Raw genomic sequence first — 16,366 nt, forward strand, 5'->3', positions numbered from 1 at the left:
TGTAAAAACATAGTGTAGTCCTATAAAATTTGTAATAAGTGAAAAATTACAGAGAAAATTCTTATACACCTCTAGATACGAGGAAAAATCAATAAAGTATATACTTCTTCCTTTGATTTTGAGCGTTAAGAAAACTTTTTATTAATGTGGAAATATGTTCCAGTGAAGAACAAATACAAATAGCTAATTGTGAATTTTTAAACATTAAATAAAATTTTAAAAAATTTTAAAGAATCTTGATCAAAATCTCAACAGAACTATTTTTGGAAAGAGGGGGCATCTAAAAATGATATTAAAGTTCAAATGAACAGCAAAACAAGCATGACTGCCAAAATTTTTCTTTAAAAAAAGAAAAAAAAATACCAAGGTAGGGGGTACAAGGGCTACTAGTATCCAACAGTGAGACATTATAAAGCTCCAACAATTAAAACACCAAGTAGCAGAGTAATAATCAACAATCAGAAGAAAGAATAAAAGGCCTAATGAAGGAGCCTAGAACATTTGGAAATACAGACTATGATATATACCCAAGAGAACTGAAAACACATGGCCACAAAAAAGTTGTACACAAATGCTTATAGCAGGGTTATTCATAATAGCCAAAAAGTAGAAATAGCACAGTGTACATCAACTGATAAATGGGTAAACAAAATGTGGTATATTCATACAATGGATTACTATTTGGCCACAAAAAAGAATGCAGTACTGATACATGCTAAAACATGAACAAACTGTGAAAATATTCTGGTAAGTGAAAAAAGCCATAAAAGGTCATATAATATATGATTCCATTTATATAATGTTCAGAACATATAAATCCATAGAGACAGAAAGTAAATTAGTGGTTGCCAAGGGTTGTGGGGAGGGAGAAATGGGAAGTGACCGCTAACAGGTACAGCTCTCTTCTGCGGGTGATACAAATGTTCTAAGATCAAACAGCGCTGATAGTTGCATAAACCTGGGAACATACTAAAGACACTGAATTCTACACTTTTGTGCTATATAAAGTATATATCAATAAAATTTTTATTTAAAAAAAAAAACATTAAAAAGCAATCCCTCTGATGGTCGTATGGAGACATCATAAAAGAAAGGCAATAACCCCACATCTATTTAAGTACACTAGACAAATAGGCACTTCTCACCACCCTGAACCAGTTGCCGGGCCAAAAACAAAGCAGTTGAGCCAGTAGAACAGTTATTGTTGACGTTGATTATAGGAATTCCAGTCAGTCCCAAACCATGATAGATGGCCCTCTGCCCACTGGCAGAGTCACCTACATAGAAAAAAGAAAATTATCTATGCAACATGAGAATTATGGAGCTGCAAAGCAATATAATACATTATATTTTTCTAGTATTATGCCTTTGTCTAACATAAAACATGGACTTCTTACTCAGAAACAGTTTCAGCATGAAGCACCACTTATTCTGCAAATACAAAAATTCTCAAAACACAGTATATATACATGCACTTTATTTACATAACACAGAGGTAGGAAAGTAGAGAAATGACCAAGTAACAGCAAACAACTCAATCTGGGTAGGGTTACATGATAAAGGAAGCAATATTTCATGTATATTATCAGACATAAATCTCTGGAGTATCAGGCAAATTTGGCCTTGGAGTACAGAATGAAGCAGGGCAAAGGCTAATAGAGTTTTGCCAAGAGAATGCACTGGTCATAACACTGTCTTCCAAAAACACAAAAGAAGACTCTGCACATGGACTTCACCAGATGGTCATTACCGAAATCAGACTGATTATATTCTTTGCCACCAAAGATGGAGAAGCTCTATACAGTAAGCAAAAACAAGACCAGGAGCTATAGCTCAGATCATGAACTCCTTATTGCCAAATTCAGACTGAAATTGAAGAAAGTAGGAAAAACCACTAGACCATACAGGTATGACCTAAATCAAATCCTTATGATTATACAGTGGAAGTGACTAATAGATTCAAGGGATTAGATCTGATAGACAGAGTACATGAAGAACTATGGACAGAGGTTCGTTACATTGTACAGGAGGCAGTGATCAAGACCATCCCCAAGAAAAAGAAATGCAAAAAGGCAAAATGGTTGCCTGAGGACGCCTTACAAATAGCTGTGAAAAGAAGAGAAGCAAAAGGCAAAGGAGAAAAGGAAAGATTAGACCCATTTGAATGCAGAGTTCCAAAGAATAGCAAGGAGAGATAAGAAAGCCTTCCTCAGCGATCGATGCAAAAAAATAGAGGAAAACAACAGAATGAGAAAGACAAGAGATCTCTTCAAGAAAATTAGAGATACCAAGGGAACATTTCATGCAAAGATGGGCTCAATAAAGGACAGAAATGGTAAGGACCTAACAGAGGCATATGATATTAAGAAGAGGTGGCAAGAATACACAGAAGAACTATACAAAAAAGATCTTCATGACCCAGATAATCATGATGGTATGATCACTCACCTAGAGCCAGACATCCTGGAATGTGAAGTCAAGTGGGCCTTAGAAAGCATCACTACAAACAAAGCTAGTGGAGGTGATGGAATTCCAGTTGAGCTATTTCAAATCCTAAAAGATGATGCTGTGAAAGTGCTGCATTCAATATGCCAGCAAATGTGGAAAACTCAGCAATGGCCACAGGACTGGAAAAGGTCAGTTTTCATTCCAATCCCAAAGAAAGGCAATGCCAAAGAATCTCACACTACCGCACATTGCACTCATCTCACACGCTAGCAAAGTAATGCACAACATTCTCCAAGTCAGGCTTCAACAGTATGTGAACTGTGAACTTCCAGATGCTTCAATCTGGATTTAGAAAAGGCAGAGGAACCAGAGATCAAATTGCCAACATCCATTGGATCATCAAAAAAGCAAGAGAGTTCCAGAAAAACATCTACTTCTGCCTTACTGATTATGCCAAAGTCTTTGACTGTGTGGATCACAACAAACTGTGGAAAATTCTGAAAGAGATGGGAATACCAGACCACCTGACCTGTCTCCTGAGAAATCTGTATGCAGGTCAAGAAGCAACAGTTAGAACTGGACATGGAACAACACACTGGTTCCAAATCGGGAAAGGAGTACATCAAGGGTGTATACTGTCATCCTGCTTATTTAATTTATATGCATAGTACCTCATGCGAAATGCTGGACTGGATGAAGCACAAGCTGGAATCAAGATTTCCAGGAGAAATACCTCAGATATGCAGATGACACCCTTATGGCAGAAAGCAAAGAGGAACTAAAGAGCTTCTTGATGAAAGTGAAAGAGGAGAGTGAAAAAGATGGCTTAAAATGCAACATTCAGAAAACTAAGATCATGGTATCTGGTCCCATCACTTCATGGCAAATAGATGGGGAAGCAATGGAAACAGTGACAGACTTTATTTTCTTGGGCTCCTAAATCACTGCAGATGGTGACTGCAGCCATGAAATTAAAAGACACTTGCTCCTTGGAAGAAATGTTATGACCAACCTAGACAGCATATTAAAAAGCACAGACATTACCTTGCCAGCAAAGGTCTATCTAGTCAAAGCTATGGCTTTTCCAGTAGTCATGCATGGATGTCAGAGTTGAACCATAAAGAAAGTTGAGCGCTGAAGAATTGATGCTTTTGAACTGTGTTGTTGGAGAAGACTCTTGAGAATCCCTTGGACTGCAAGGAGATCCAACCAGTCCATCCTAAAGGAGATCAGTCCTGAATGTTCATTGGAAGGACTGATGCTGAAGCTGAAACTCTAATACTCTGGTCACCTGATGCAAAGAACTGACTCACTGGAAAAGACCCTGATGCTGGGAAAGATTGAAGGCGGGAGGAGAAGGGGACAACAGAGGATGAGATGGTTGGATGGCATCACCGACTCAATGGTCATGAGTTTGAGTAAACTCCGAGAGTTGGTGATGGACAGGGAGGCCTGGCATGTTGCAGCCCATGGTATCACAAAGAGTCGGACACAACTGAGCGACTAAATGGAACTGAACTGAATAAATCTGTTAAAACTAACTGATCAAAAGGCCTTGATTTTTCTCTTCATATCAAAATTTCAAAAAGTTAAAAGATTCTGCATGCCAGGGTATTCCCAAAAAATAATCCAAGTGGAATACACATTTGATTCTCTTTCCCAAGTAACATGGCCACCAAGGCAGACAAGCTGGAGCAGCATGATGGAAACACCTGAAGATACAGATGCTCTAGAAGTCTTCAGGGAAAACAGCAAGATTCAGGACCTCCTATTCATAAATACACTGTGCATGTCTTTGAACTAGTAAATTTCCCTTTAAGAATTCTCTTGATACCTTGAAATCTCAAAAACATAATCACAGATACACATAAAGATCATCTACAGGAATGCTTACTATATTCTTTTATAACTAAATAATTTAAAATGTCAACAAATACGATATCATTTCTACTGCTAAATAAACTGTAGTAAATCCTCAAGACTAACATATCATGAAATAATTTAAAATGTGTAAAAAGCCTAAGAATATTCTAAATGGCTATTAAAAGAGGGTCGATTAAACAAATCATGATATATCTATTCAATGGAACACTATGCTATCATTAAAAGAGACCAAGGAAACTCTTTACGAAATAACTGGAATAGTCACGAAGAACTACCAAGTTTAAAAAAAAAGTAAAATACAAAATAGTATGTATTTACGCTACCATGTGTCCAACAAAAGAAAGGGAGGGGTATTTATACACTCTCATACATTTACTTTTATATGCATAAATTACCTATGAAAAGGTAGATTAAAAATTAATGTACATGGCACTACTATACACAAAATAGGTAACAAGTATTTACTGTGTAACATAGGGAACAATATTCAACATCTATAATAACCTATAAAGTAAAATAATCTGAAAATATATATATGTAACTGAATCACTTTCCTGTACATGTCAAACTAACACAATATTTTAAATCAAATACGCTTCAATTAAAAAAAAGAAAGAAATGAGTGAAATCGTCAGCAAAGGGAACCACAGACAAGGAGACAGGATTCAGAGTGAAACTTTCCACTATATAACCATCCACCTTTTTCTTGTATTTTTATACCATGTGAATATTTAATCTATTCCAGAAAAAAAAACTGAAAAATGTTAATGATAATGTGAAAGAAAACTGAACCACATGGGAAAAACTGGATACACAAAAATGAGAAAAACAGGTCACCAAAATGTATGTAACTAGGACCTAAATTTATAAGGCAATTATGTGTGTATACATAATTCATTCATAATGCATTCACATGCATTCATACTCACTGAAGGATTTACACCAAAAAATTAATGGTAATAACATACGGATAATGAGATTACAGGTAACTTATTTTTTTCTTGTGCTTTTACATGCAACATTTTTCTAATCAGAAAAAAAAGTTTTCTAATCAGAAAAAAAAATATGGAAAACATTTTATTAGACACAAAAATCAATAAAAACAAATTTCAAGACAACAAAAAACAAAAATTTCTCATCTGAAAAATAATTACTTTTTCATGGTAGTAATTTTTACATGAGTAATTTTTTCTTTTTTAAAGGTAAGTGTTTTAAATTTGTCCCCTTTATTGGCAACACAATAATGGCAAAATATATGTGTGTACTAAACTAGGCTGACACATAAGGAAATTCTAAAAATAATGAAAATAAGACCCTGAATTCTGAGTTTTGAGGGTTAAAATTCACAAATTCCTCTGTATTGTTTATGTAGTTGATGACAGACTTAGGTGAACAACTTTTAGAATATATAGTCTCCACGTACCATAAACATAGCCAATACACGCCTGCTCCACTGCAGAATAAGGGATCTGTGCATCCGCCAAAGCCTTCTGGCCTATAAAAACAAAAAAGTTTTATCACATAGCGCTTTAAGTGAGTAAAAATAAGTTTAGAGTTCTCCCAGAGTAAATCTAACTCTAGCGTGTTGTTGCTGTTTAGTCGCTCTCTAACTCTAGTTTGTTCAGTTGCGGTTTGTGTCCGACTCTCTGTGACCCCATGTACTATAGCCCGCCAGGATCCTCCCAACACTTGTCTATGGGATTTTCCAGGAGATAATCTGGAGTGGGTTGCCATTTCCTCCTCCAGGGGATCTTCTCAACCCAGGGATCAATTCAAATGAAAATCCTTCATCAAATCATCTCAGCCTTTCAGAAGTTATCTTACCTTTCAAAAGTTATCATTTGGAGGGAGCTTCAAGAGGGAGGGGATATATGTATACCTATGGCTGATTCATGTTGAGATTTGACAGAAAACAGCAAAATTCTGTAAAGCAATTATCCTTCAATAAAAAATAAATTAATTTTTTTTAAGTTATCATTTCTTCCTCTAAGCTATTGTAATACTTTTTCACACCACCTTCTCGATATTTAACATTTCCTATTCTAACTGTACACCTAACTATAAATATATTAAACCCCAAGAGTCTTAAAGCTCCTTAATGGCAAGGTATCTTATTCATTTCTGTCGCTCTATCACTCATCTAGAGGGCAAAATAGGATAGAAAGTCAGTGCTGAGGAGGGGAACTGTGGGAGCACTCATATGGTCATCTTACAAAACCAGCATCAAGAGATGACTCTGTCTATGGAACAAGAAAAGAAGCTTCAAGGAAGCTACACAAAGGTGTAGAAATGACCACTGGAGGAATTGAGAAAAATTATGAAAATAAACTAAGAGGAGGAGAGTGGAAGCTAGAGAAAATGTTGACCTAAATCCTCATCTACCATAGTGAAAAGCAAACAGGTATCTAAAACTGATAAATCAAAAATGAGAACAATTGTGGTGGAAAGAGTATTTAGAGATAGGGAGTTAACCACCAGAAGAACTAAAGCCAGGACAGTTAAAAGAAGTTGCCCCAGAAGAGGTCTGGGAAGTATAAACCATCTGTGTGTATGTGTGTTTGTGTGTGTGTGTGTGTGTGTGTGTGTGTTCTAACCAAATGAATGTATCACTTTAAAGATTTTTTAACTTAAGAGGATATATGTATGATTGACCATGGGATTGGTTTAGTCAGACCAGTTTTCTTTCCTGTTTAATGTATGAGCGAAAAAAAAAGAGCATTTTCATATGCTCCCAGTAAAACTAATAATGGTCAGAAAAATAATCTGACAAGACTGATAAAACTGTTTATATTCATTGCTCCAATGAGTCTACCTCTAGGCTTTGTCCTCAAAAATAACCAGTGATGAGAACAAATATGTGTGTTCAGCAAGATGTTCACTATAATTCTTCTAAAATATTAAAAAGCTGTAAAGCAAATATACAACAAAAATGATAGCATACTGTTATACAGAGTGAAGTAAGTCAGAAAAACAAATATAGTGTATAAATGTGTATATATATGGAATTTAGAAAAATGATACTGATGAACCTATTTGCAGGACAGGAATAGAGACCCAAACACAGAGAGTAGACTTCTGGGCACAGTGAGGAAAGGAGAGGGTCAGACGAATGGAGAGTAGTATTGAAACATGTACGTAACTGTGTGTAACACAGATAGCTAACGGGAAGCTGCTATATAGCACAGGGATTTCAGCCTGGTATTCTGTGACAACCTAGCCAGGTGGGATAGAATGGAGCGGGAAGGGAAGTTCAAGAGGGAGCGGACATGTGTATACCTATGGCTGATTCATGCTGATGTGTGACAGAAACCAACAACATTGTAAAGCAATTATCCTTCAATTAAAAATAAACAACTTTAAAAAAATTTTAATTATGACATAAATATACAAAGAAACATGTAAATTTAATTTTTTTCAGTTTTAAGTGACAGGAGAAAAGCTTATAATAATAAGTTTTAGAAATCATGATACAAAACTGCATTTAGAATAAGATCCCAGAGAGCCATAGAAAAAAAAATATTAAAAGAGAACACACCAAGGTGTTAACAGTAGCAAGGCTTGGGTTACAAATTTTGTTTGCATTATTATATATTTCTATGTTCCAATAAATAACATGCATTGCTCTTATAATTAGTAGGAGAGAATGAGTTATGGTGAAAAGGTATAAGTTTGAGCTTGTGCTCTGACCCTCCTCTAAGTGGCCAAAGCCTCTTGCACCTCCTATGGTCTATTCACCATGTATGGGAACTTGCCTTATTTTCCATACTAGAGGGCAAAGGCTCTGATATCTGTACACCAGACTTTGACTGAATCTTTCCAAGTGCCCGGGATGCACTCCTTAATATTTGTTGAACATTTTCTCCTAACACCAGGTTGTCTTCATATATTTTCAGATTTAAATCATCATTCAGTAAAAATGTTCAAGGGATTAGAAAACAAAGGAAGCACAGAAGTAACTATTAATATTTGAAACAGTTTCAGAGAGTTACATGGTGTTGCTTTAGCACTTTGCATTTAGCTGCAGAAGGATTCCTAACCTTTCTCTGAGGGAAAGACGACGGGCAGGACTGTGTAAAGAGTAAGAAGTCTGTAAATAATGTGACAGGACACAATTCTGCTGGTCGTGCTTCCCTCCACACTATGCATTTAGGAAATAATGAGGGTGGGGAAGGTAGCAGAATCCCCTCCTAAAACCAGTTTGGAGAATTAGAGGGTAAGACTTTGGTTAAACCAATTCTCTTGCCTCAGCACCACAGCTGACAAGTTAAGTCCAGAGGGCTGAGTACAAAATCATTTATAGTATCTCAGGGGCTTCCCAGCCAAGTCATGCTTAGATACATGTTCAGCTAAACACGACTGATGTAGGCTGAAGGTGAACATACTCATGAGATATGTGAACTAGAACTACATGAGATATGTGAACAGAGTCACCCTTTTGCACTTCTCACTTCTCACAGTTGGAACCAAGGGGTTTTATAAAAACAAAGCTAAGTTTTAAAAGTATATTCTACATAAAATTCCTTTTTTTAAATTGAGTTCATTTTCCTAATAAAGTCTGTAAAAGAAGAAAATTGTAATCAGCAAACAGAGGCAACCAAGCTGAATTTCTTGTTATTAGACAATTCCAGAGGTAAATTCAAACTTAATAACTTCATCTCAACATTACCATCTTATAATCAAAATATTCTACCCATATATTATTATAGTAACCACTTTTAACTAACAAAGAAATAGAACAAAAAATACACAGAAAAATTGATTAAAGCATTTCCTATTTCAAAGAAAAGTAGAAGCTGTTTGGAGACAACAGTCAAGAGGAGAAGATTTAACAACCAAACAATAAACACTGAATGAATATTGTATACCTAGAGAATCAACATCAGCTAATCAAATCTCACGAACTTCCTTCTGGGGGACAGAGATGCTCTGATTCCCTGTATAATAAACACAGAGCTGTATAATGGAGTTGAAATGAAATCTAATTTATGAACACTGAGTGCACAAGGTACTTGGAGAGACAGGGAGTGTTTAATGAAAAATGACAATAATCTTTTCTGGGTTGCCTGGCAATAATCTGACAGGGAAAGGAGGAAGGGGAAGGCTTCACAGGAGACGACTGTTCCTAAACAACTTCATGGGACCACGAAGTTTCCAAGTTCTCCATGTGCGGGAAGCCTTTGTTCAGTTGCTAAATCACGTCCAACTCTGTGACCCCATGGGCTGCACTATGCCAGGATTCCCTGTCCCTCACTATCTTCCGGAGTTTGCTCAAATTCATGTCCCTTGAGTCAGTGATGTTATCTAACCATCTCATCCTCTGCCGCCCTCTTCTCCGTTTGCCTTCCATCTTTCCCAGCACCAGGGTCTTTTCCAGTGAGTCAGCCCTTCATATCAGGTGGCCAAAGTTTTGGAGCTTCGGCATCAGTCCTTCCAATGAACATTCAGGGTTGATTTATTTTAGGATTGACTGGTTTCAGCTCCTTGCTGTCCCAAGGGACTCTCAAGAGTCTTCTCCAGCACCACAGTTTGAAAGCACCAATTCTTCAGCGCTGAGCCTTCTTTATGGTCTCACACTCACATCCATATATGACTACTGGAAAAAACCATAGCTTCATCTATACAGACCTTTGCCAGCAAAGCAATGTCTCTGCTTTTTAATATGCTGCCTACAATTGTCATACCTTTCCTTCCAAGGAGCAAGCGTCTTTTGATTCCATGGCTGCAGTGACCATCCGCAGTGATTTTTGGAGCCCAAGAAAATAAAATCTGTCACTGCTTGTACTTTTTCCCCTTCTATTTGCCATGAAGTGATGGGATCGGATTCCTTGATCTTAGTTTTTGAATGCTGAGTTTTAAGCCAGCTTTTTCACTCACCTCTTTCACCCTCATCAAGAGGCTCTTTAGTTCCTCTTTTTTTTTTCATTCATTTTTATTAGTTGGAAGCTAATTACTTTATAAGATTGTAGTGGTTTTTGTCATACATTGACATGAATCAGCCATAGATTTACATGTATTAGTTCCTCTTCATTTTCTGCCATTAGAGTGGTATCATCTGCATATATGAGGTTGTTGATATTTCTCCTGGCACTGTTCACTTCAGCTTATGATTCATTCAGCCTGGCATTTCCCATGATATATCCTGCATATAAGTTAAATAAACAGGGTGACAATAAATAGCCTTGTCAAGCTCCTTTCCCAATTTGAACCAGTCCGTTGTTCCATGTAAGGTGCTAACTGTTGCTTCTTGACCTGCATACAGGTTTCTCAGGAGATAGGTAAGGTGGTCTGGTATTCCCATCTCTTGAAGAATTTTACAGTTTGTTGTGATTCACACAGTCAAAGGCTTTCACGCAGTCAATGATGCAGAAGTGGATGTTCTCCTGGAATTCCTTTGCTTTGGAATGGATCTCTATGATCCATTGAATGTTGGCAATTTGATCTCTGGAAGCCAGAATTTCCCTTAAACAACTGATACCTAAGTTTAGACTGCTTAGCCCCGAAAAAGCTTCCTGTGAAGGTTGCAAGGCTGCTCCACAATCAAGACAGACCACATAATAAACTACAATGTTCAAAGATCTAAATGTTCTATTTTACCTGCTTCCTTTGCCAAGTCAGGGTAGTCTCTTGCATTCTCCACTCCAGGCTTTGTGAACTAGAAATATAGAAGATAATAAAAGGAAACAGTATGGTTACAGTCTCTCACAAGAGAGAACCACAGAAATACATTCATCTAGTCATTTAAACAAAAACAAACTGAGTACCTATCAGTGTTGCTGTACTCTGATAATAATAATATACAGTTTGTACCCGCAGGGAACTTATTTAACAGAAGACAGGCAATTACGCAACAAGGTCCTAAGTACAGAATGATTTGGGACAGACAACCACCCAGGCTCAGCAGACTAGAATGGCTTCCCAGAGGAACTGATATTTATTTAAATAAGGTATTTAAGGATGAGTAGGAGCTAGGTAAATGAAAGAAAAGGAAAGTCCACAGCTAAGAAATGCAAAAAATAAATAAAAACCTACCCTAAAGCCTATAATAAAAACAGCAATCTGTTACCCTCCACTCACTAGTCTTACTTGCTCCCAAAACATCCATTTTCAATCCTTTTAGTTATTTCTTTTATAAAATGTCACATTTCTAAATATTCTGATACTATTATTTCTTGACTTAACAATTTAAGAATTATACCATAGTCTCCAATAAGTGACAATGAGAATTAGGTCTCTTAGACCACCTCACATATACTTACAGTTCTCCATCCTCCTTATACAGTGGAAACACAAGTTTTAAATTAAACCAGTATATAGTGCTTACCTTATTAGGACAATGTTGCTTATTATTGGACCAGGTTGTATATTACAATTATATGTGCTACATTGAGCAATTTGTTTTGCTTTGTTTTTCCTGGAGTTAACTGCCTCATTTTTTAAAGTTTAAGCAAACACTCTTGTAATCATTGACAAAGATTCTCTCCTTCACCAAATTCTATTCAAGCTTCTCTGATTCCTCTTCTCTACTCACATGTGTATATAGTTACTTTTGCCATAGCATACTATTGATTAAAATCTGCCCTAACACTTTACCTAGTGTCTACCTTTATCTTTGACAACAACCACACAAACTAAAAACATAACTTTCCCTGCCATTCCACACACTCTTCTAAACACGCTGTCCCTTACCTCAGCCCTGCCTCACCCCCAAAGTAATCATTATCCTGATCCTTATAATAATTGCTTCCTTGTAGTATTTCGTAGTTCTATCACCCAAGTGTCTTGGACACTCTATTTCAGCCTTGCCTTTAAAAAAAATTATGGGTCTTTTAAATTCTCTTTTAATTTACAGGTTCCCCTCCACTACATTTTTTTCCTCTCAACACACCTGTTAAAGAACCCAGACTGCTGGGACTGTAGTATCCCACACTCTGGACTTTGTAGATCACATAATCATGCAGTTCAACCTGTTCCTCTATTCCCTGTCCCACAAATTGGCAGCCGGATCCAGAATCTTGCAGGCTCACTCTATCTCTTTGGCAAAACTATCAGTAGTGGTCTACTCTTTCATCCGGGAACATATGATTTTCTCTCTTTGTGTTGTTAGCAGCTCTTAGTACTCAATGATTAGAACCAGTAATTCTCAAAACTTTTCAGTCTCAAGATGGCTTTACATTCCTAAAAACCACTGAAGATGCCAGAACTTTGATCATGAGGTTATAGTTACCAATATTTGCGCTATTAGCAGATATAACAGGACATTTAAAATAACAATTCACTCAAAAAAAAAAAACCCATTACATGTTAACATAAATAATTTTATTAAAAATTATTATATTCCCCCCAAGAAAAATTGATGAGGGGTATTGTTTTGCACTTCAGCAATTCTCTTTAATATCTGCTTTCATCAGAGGCAGGTAAATTCTTACATCTGACACAGCTGATTCATCATTCAACCTTTGGCATTATTTTTTAGGTTGAAGTCTATGAAGCAAATCTGACCTCACACAGATATGTGGTTAGAAAAGGGAGGAGGACTTTAATAGCCTTTTAAGATAATTGTGGATATTCTTTTTTAATACTAGACTAAAACGTAATAAGTGGGAGTTGCTGACAGGCTAAAAGCAATGTTGAACTTAAAAGAATATCAATGAACTTTTCATACTCTTGCTATACTCAAGTCCATTAAAATCTTGCCCTTTGAGTAGAGTGATAATCTGACTTTTTTCTGGAGTCTTTTAAAATTTTTTTAAGGTATTCCCTGGTGGTCTAGTGGCTTAGAATCTGAGCTTCCAAGGCAGGAGGCCCTGGGTTGATCCCTGGTGGGGGAGCTAGATACAACATGCCACAACTAAAGATCCTGTGTGCTGCAAATAAGACCTGACACAGCCAAATAAAATATTTTTAAAAGGAATGGGATTACTACCCTTATAAAAAGATCCCCTAGATTTTCCTTGCCCCTTCTGCCACACATAGCTGTCTATGAAACACAGAGCAGGACCTTAAAAGTTTAAGGCTGTTTTCATAGAAAGAGAACTTCCCATAGGAACCCTCTGTCACAAAGCATATCCATTTAATAGTGTTCAACTAACACTCACTGAGCTCTTCAGGCACAAGGCATTTTCAAAGTGCTAGAGGTATAGCAATTAATTAACCTGAGAGATGGCTATATGCAAAAGAAGAATATAGACATATAAACAGAATTTCAGAATAAAATATAAAGTACTAAGACAGAGGTTAAGTACAGGGCTCTATGGGACAGTCAGGAGAATCAGAACTTCTCCTAGAAGATCTGAATTGATCTTCTAAAAATGCAAGCAAGTTAACCAAGTGAAGACAAATGGTCTTAAGGAGAGAAAACAACAGAAAGCAAGGCAACAGAGGCATAAAAAGGTTTGGGACGAAACTATCAGTACTCTGGCATCACTGGAGCACAGACGTGGTGAGCATGTCAAGAAATGAGATTGTAGCTGCCTCTGGCCTCCCGAGTACCAAGCAGAGTACCATGTGAGAAACGCAAAGCTCGGAGGATGCAGAAAAGCTGCCACCTGTGCCAAGAAGCTGAGCATCACCAAGATTTCTACTCTGCGCTTGGAACTGAGAAGGAATCCAACACGGAGTATTCCTGGAAGTGCAGGGCTGGCGACAGTCACGACCTGCTTTCCTTTTGGGTATGGGGCAAACCTTGCCTCGTTACAAGTCCACACAACTTAGGATTCCACCCATATTCTAAGGAGGTGCGGAGTTTGGGTCATCTTGAGGTCTTCTTCACAAACTGCGCCCCAGGAAGAAAAGGGAAGAGGGAGGGAAAAAATAGCCTCAGAACAACGCTGCGACATTATGATTCCGCAGAGACATCAACATCATAACCCATCAACTCTGATGCCTCACAGACAAGGAGCCGAGCTGGGCGGTGGGAAGCCAGTGGCGCCCTCCGGTAGGAAGGGCAGACAGACGGACGGCGTCAAGTCCTGACACCCCACCCCCCGTTTCCTGGTCTCTCAGGGCTCCCGCGGCCTCACCCAGGCTGAGCGGAGCAGGGAGCCCACCTACGGGGACCCACGGCTCTGTTTACCTTGGTCATCCCAACCCCCACCACAAACACCCGGTTCCGGAGCAGAGACTGTGAAGCGGACAAAGACATTGTTCGAACCACTGTGGGCACAGGCGGGCGCAGCGGACGTAGAGCTTGCAGGTCTGAGGTTGGCGCAGACTAAAGCTGCAGCTCCGCCTGAGCTCTGGGGTCAGGGACGCGACAGGAGGCGGGCTAGGGGCGGGGCGGGCAGGCCGGGCGAAGGAGGGGCCAGGGGGCGGGGTGGGCAGAACCGGCAACGTGCGCGTGCGCGGAGACACCGGCGACGCGCTCTCGGTGTAGGGAGGAAAGTGCTAGGGTACTTAAGTGGACAAAGTTCAAGGCGAGAATTCACTGGTTGGTTGGAAACTCCGTCCCTTTCAGCCCTTGAAAAAGGCTCTATAGCCTATAGTACCAGTCCTTCAGGTTTAGGTTCTCTATGCTGAGGGCGATTGTGGCCTGCAGCAAGGCCTGAGATTGAGGGAGAAGACCAGATTCACGAAAGGGTAGCCTGAGGAAAAATTTAGAAATGTTGGGAGTTGATCTGTATCCTATCGGTCGCAGTAGTTAGAAGAGATACACTACGGGGGAGGGGGGACGGATTTTATTATATGAATGTCTAAAATAAAACCAAAGTCCTGTCACTAGCTGTGTGACTTTTTTTTTTTTTTTTTTTTTTTAGTGTTTATAATATTGTTTGTTTGTTCACTATTTATGTATCTTTGGCTTTGCTGGATGTCCCTTGCTTTGCGCACTTTCTCTGGTTGTAAGGAGCAGCGGCTAGTCTTCCTTGCGGTACACAGGCTTCTCACTGTGGTGGCTTCTCTTGTTGGGGAGCACAGGCTCTAGATGCCCCGGCTTCAGTAGTTGCAGCACCTGCGCTCAGTAGTCGTGGCGACCTGGGGCTTAGTTGCTCAGGGGCTTGTGGGATCTTCCCAGACAGGGGATTTGATCAAACCCGTGTCCCCTGCATTGGCAGACAGATTCTTATCCTCTGTGCCACCAGGAAGGTCCGCTGTGTGACCTTTTGTCTTGTGAGGATTAAGCGAAGTGATAGAAGCAAAGTCTTTAGCACTTGATACAAGGAATATATATGTAGGTATGTTGTGGATATATTATATATTTAAGGGATGATTTTTATTGGCTGATTCTGAATTTGCAGATTTTCCTACTGATAAGAATGTATCTGTAACCCCAAAATCAATATTCCAAGAGATCTGGAGGTGGGGGGAATAAATGTGAGTTGCCCCATGTGTCTGTTCTCAGTTGAGGTTACACAAGACCCTGTCCAGTTCATGCTGTAAACAAATGTGTTTCTCATGATTTAGTGCCATGTTTTTCACATTTTTGTGCTTTTTTGTTGTTGATTTCACCATTTAAAAATCTCCCGCAAAAAAATAAAATAAAATCTCCCGAAACCATGGTGCCTGAAGTACTACCTGGTATACCTAGATACAAGATGGGTATGAGGTGCACTGTGAAGAAAATACTGAGCTTGGCTCATACATGAGTTACAGTGTTCTTGGCCCTGAGTTCAAATACGAATAACAAGATGTCTTTAAACAGAAACACATAAAACCAGCTTATTTATTGATCAACTGACAAAATATGTTGTGGGCAGAGACTTGCTGGTGCCTAATTCTGTATTTTCCTTAGGAGCAATTGCTCAGTATTCCCTAATTTATGTTCACAGCAACTTTTAGAACATAACTAACACCAAAATCTGAGAACTGACTCTGTGTGTGTGTGTTTGTAAAATTTCTGAGGCCCCTTCCAGTCTTAAGGGTGTAAGATAAGAGCCCCTCATAGATCTTCATGGCATAAAGCATTAAATGTTGAAAGGTTACCTCCTCCAGTTGTTCTTAGGACTTGTAGAATTTAAGACCAGGTGTTCATTTAGCAGAAACTCCCCTTGGCTGCTGAGGAGTTACTGGGCAGGAGGTGAAAAGACAGAGGACTTGGGGA

The 16,366-nt window shown here is 38.5% G+C and overlaps 1 protein-coding gene across 1 annotated transcript in view; it reads right to left on the reverse strand.

Moving 5' to 3' along the window:
* The window catches only part of LOC133041340 (sterol carrier protein 2), a 106,889-nt gene extending 92,329 nt beyond the window's left edge, over positions 1 to 14,560 (reverse strand). Inside the window, exons 1-4 of the mRNA XM_061121867.1 lie at positions 14,405 to 14,560; positions 10,927 to 10,984; positions 5,756 to 5,827; positions 1,146 to 1,277 (exon numbers count right to left, since the gene is read on the reverse strand). Of these exons, the coding sequence (XP_060977850.1) occupies positions 1,146 to 1,277; positions 5,756 to 5,827; positions 10,927 to 10,984; positions 14,405 to 14,473 (331 nt within the window). The 5' untranslated portion in view covers positions 14,474 to 14,560. The remainder of the gene's footprint in view (positions 1 to 1,145; positions 1,278 to 5,755; positions 5,828 to 10,926; positions 10,985 to 14,404) is intronic.
* Between the last annotated feature and the right edge of the window lie 1,806 nt (positions 14,561 to 16,366).

This window comes from Dama dama, chromosome 20 (genome assembly GCF_033118175.1).
Source record: "Dama dama isolate Ldn47 chromosome 20, ASM3311817v1, whole genome shotgun sequence".
Taxonomy (NCBI): Eukaryota; Metazoa; Chordata; class Mammalia; order Artiodactyla; family Cervidae; genus Dama; species Dama dama.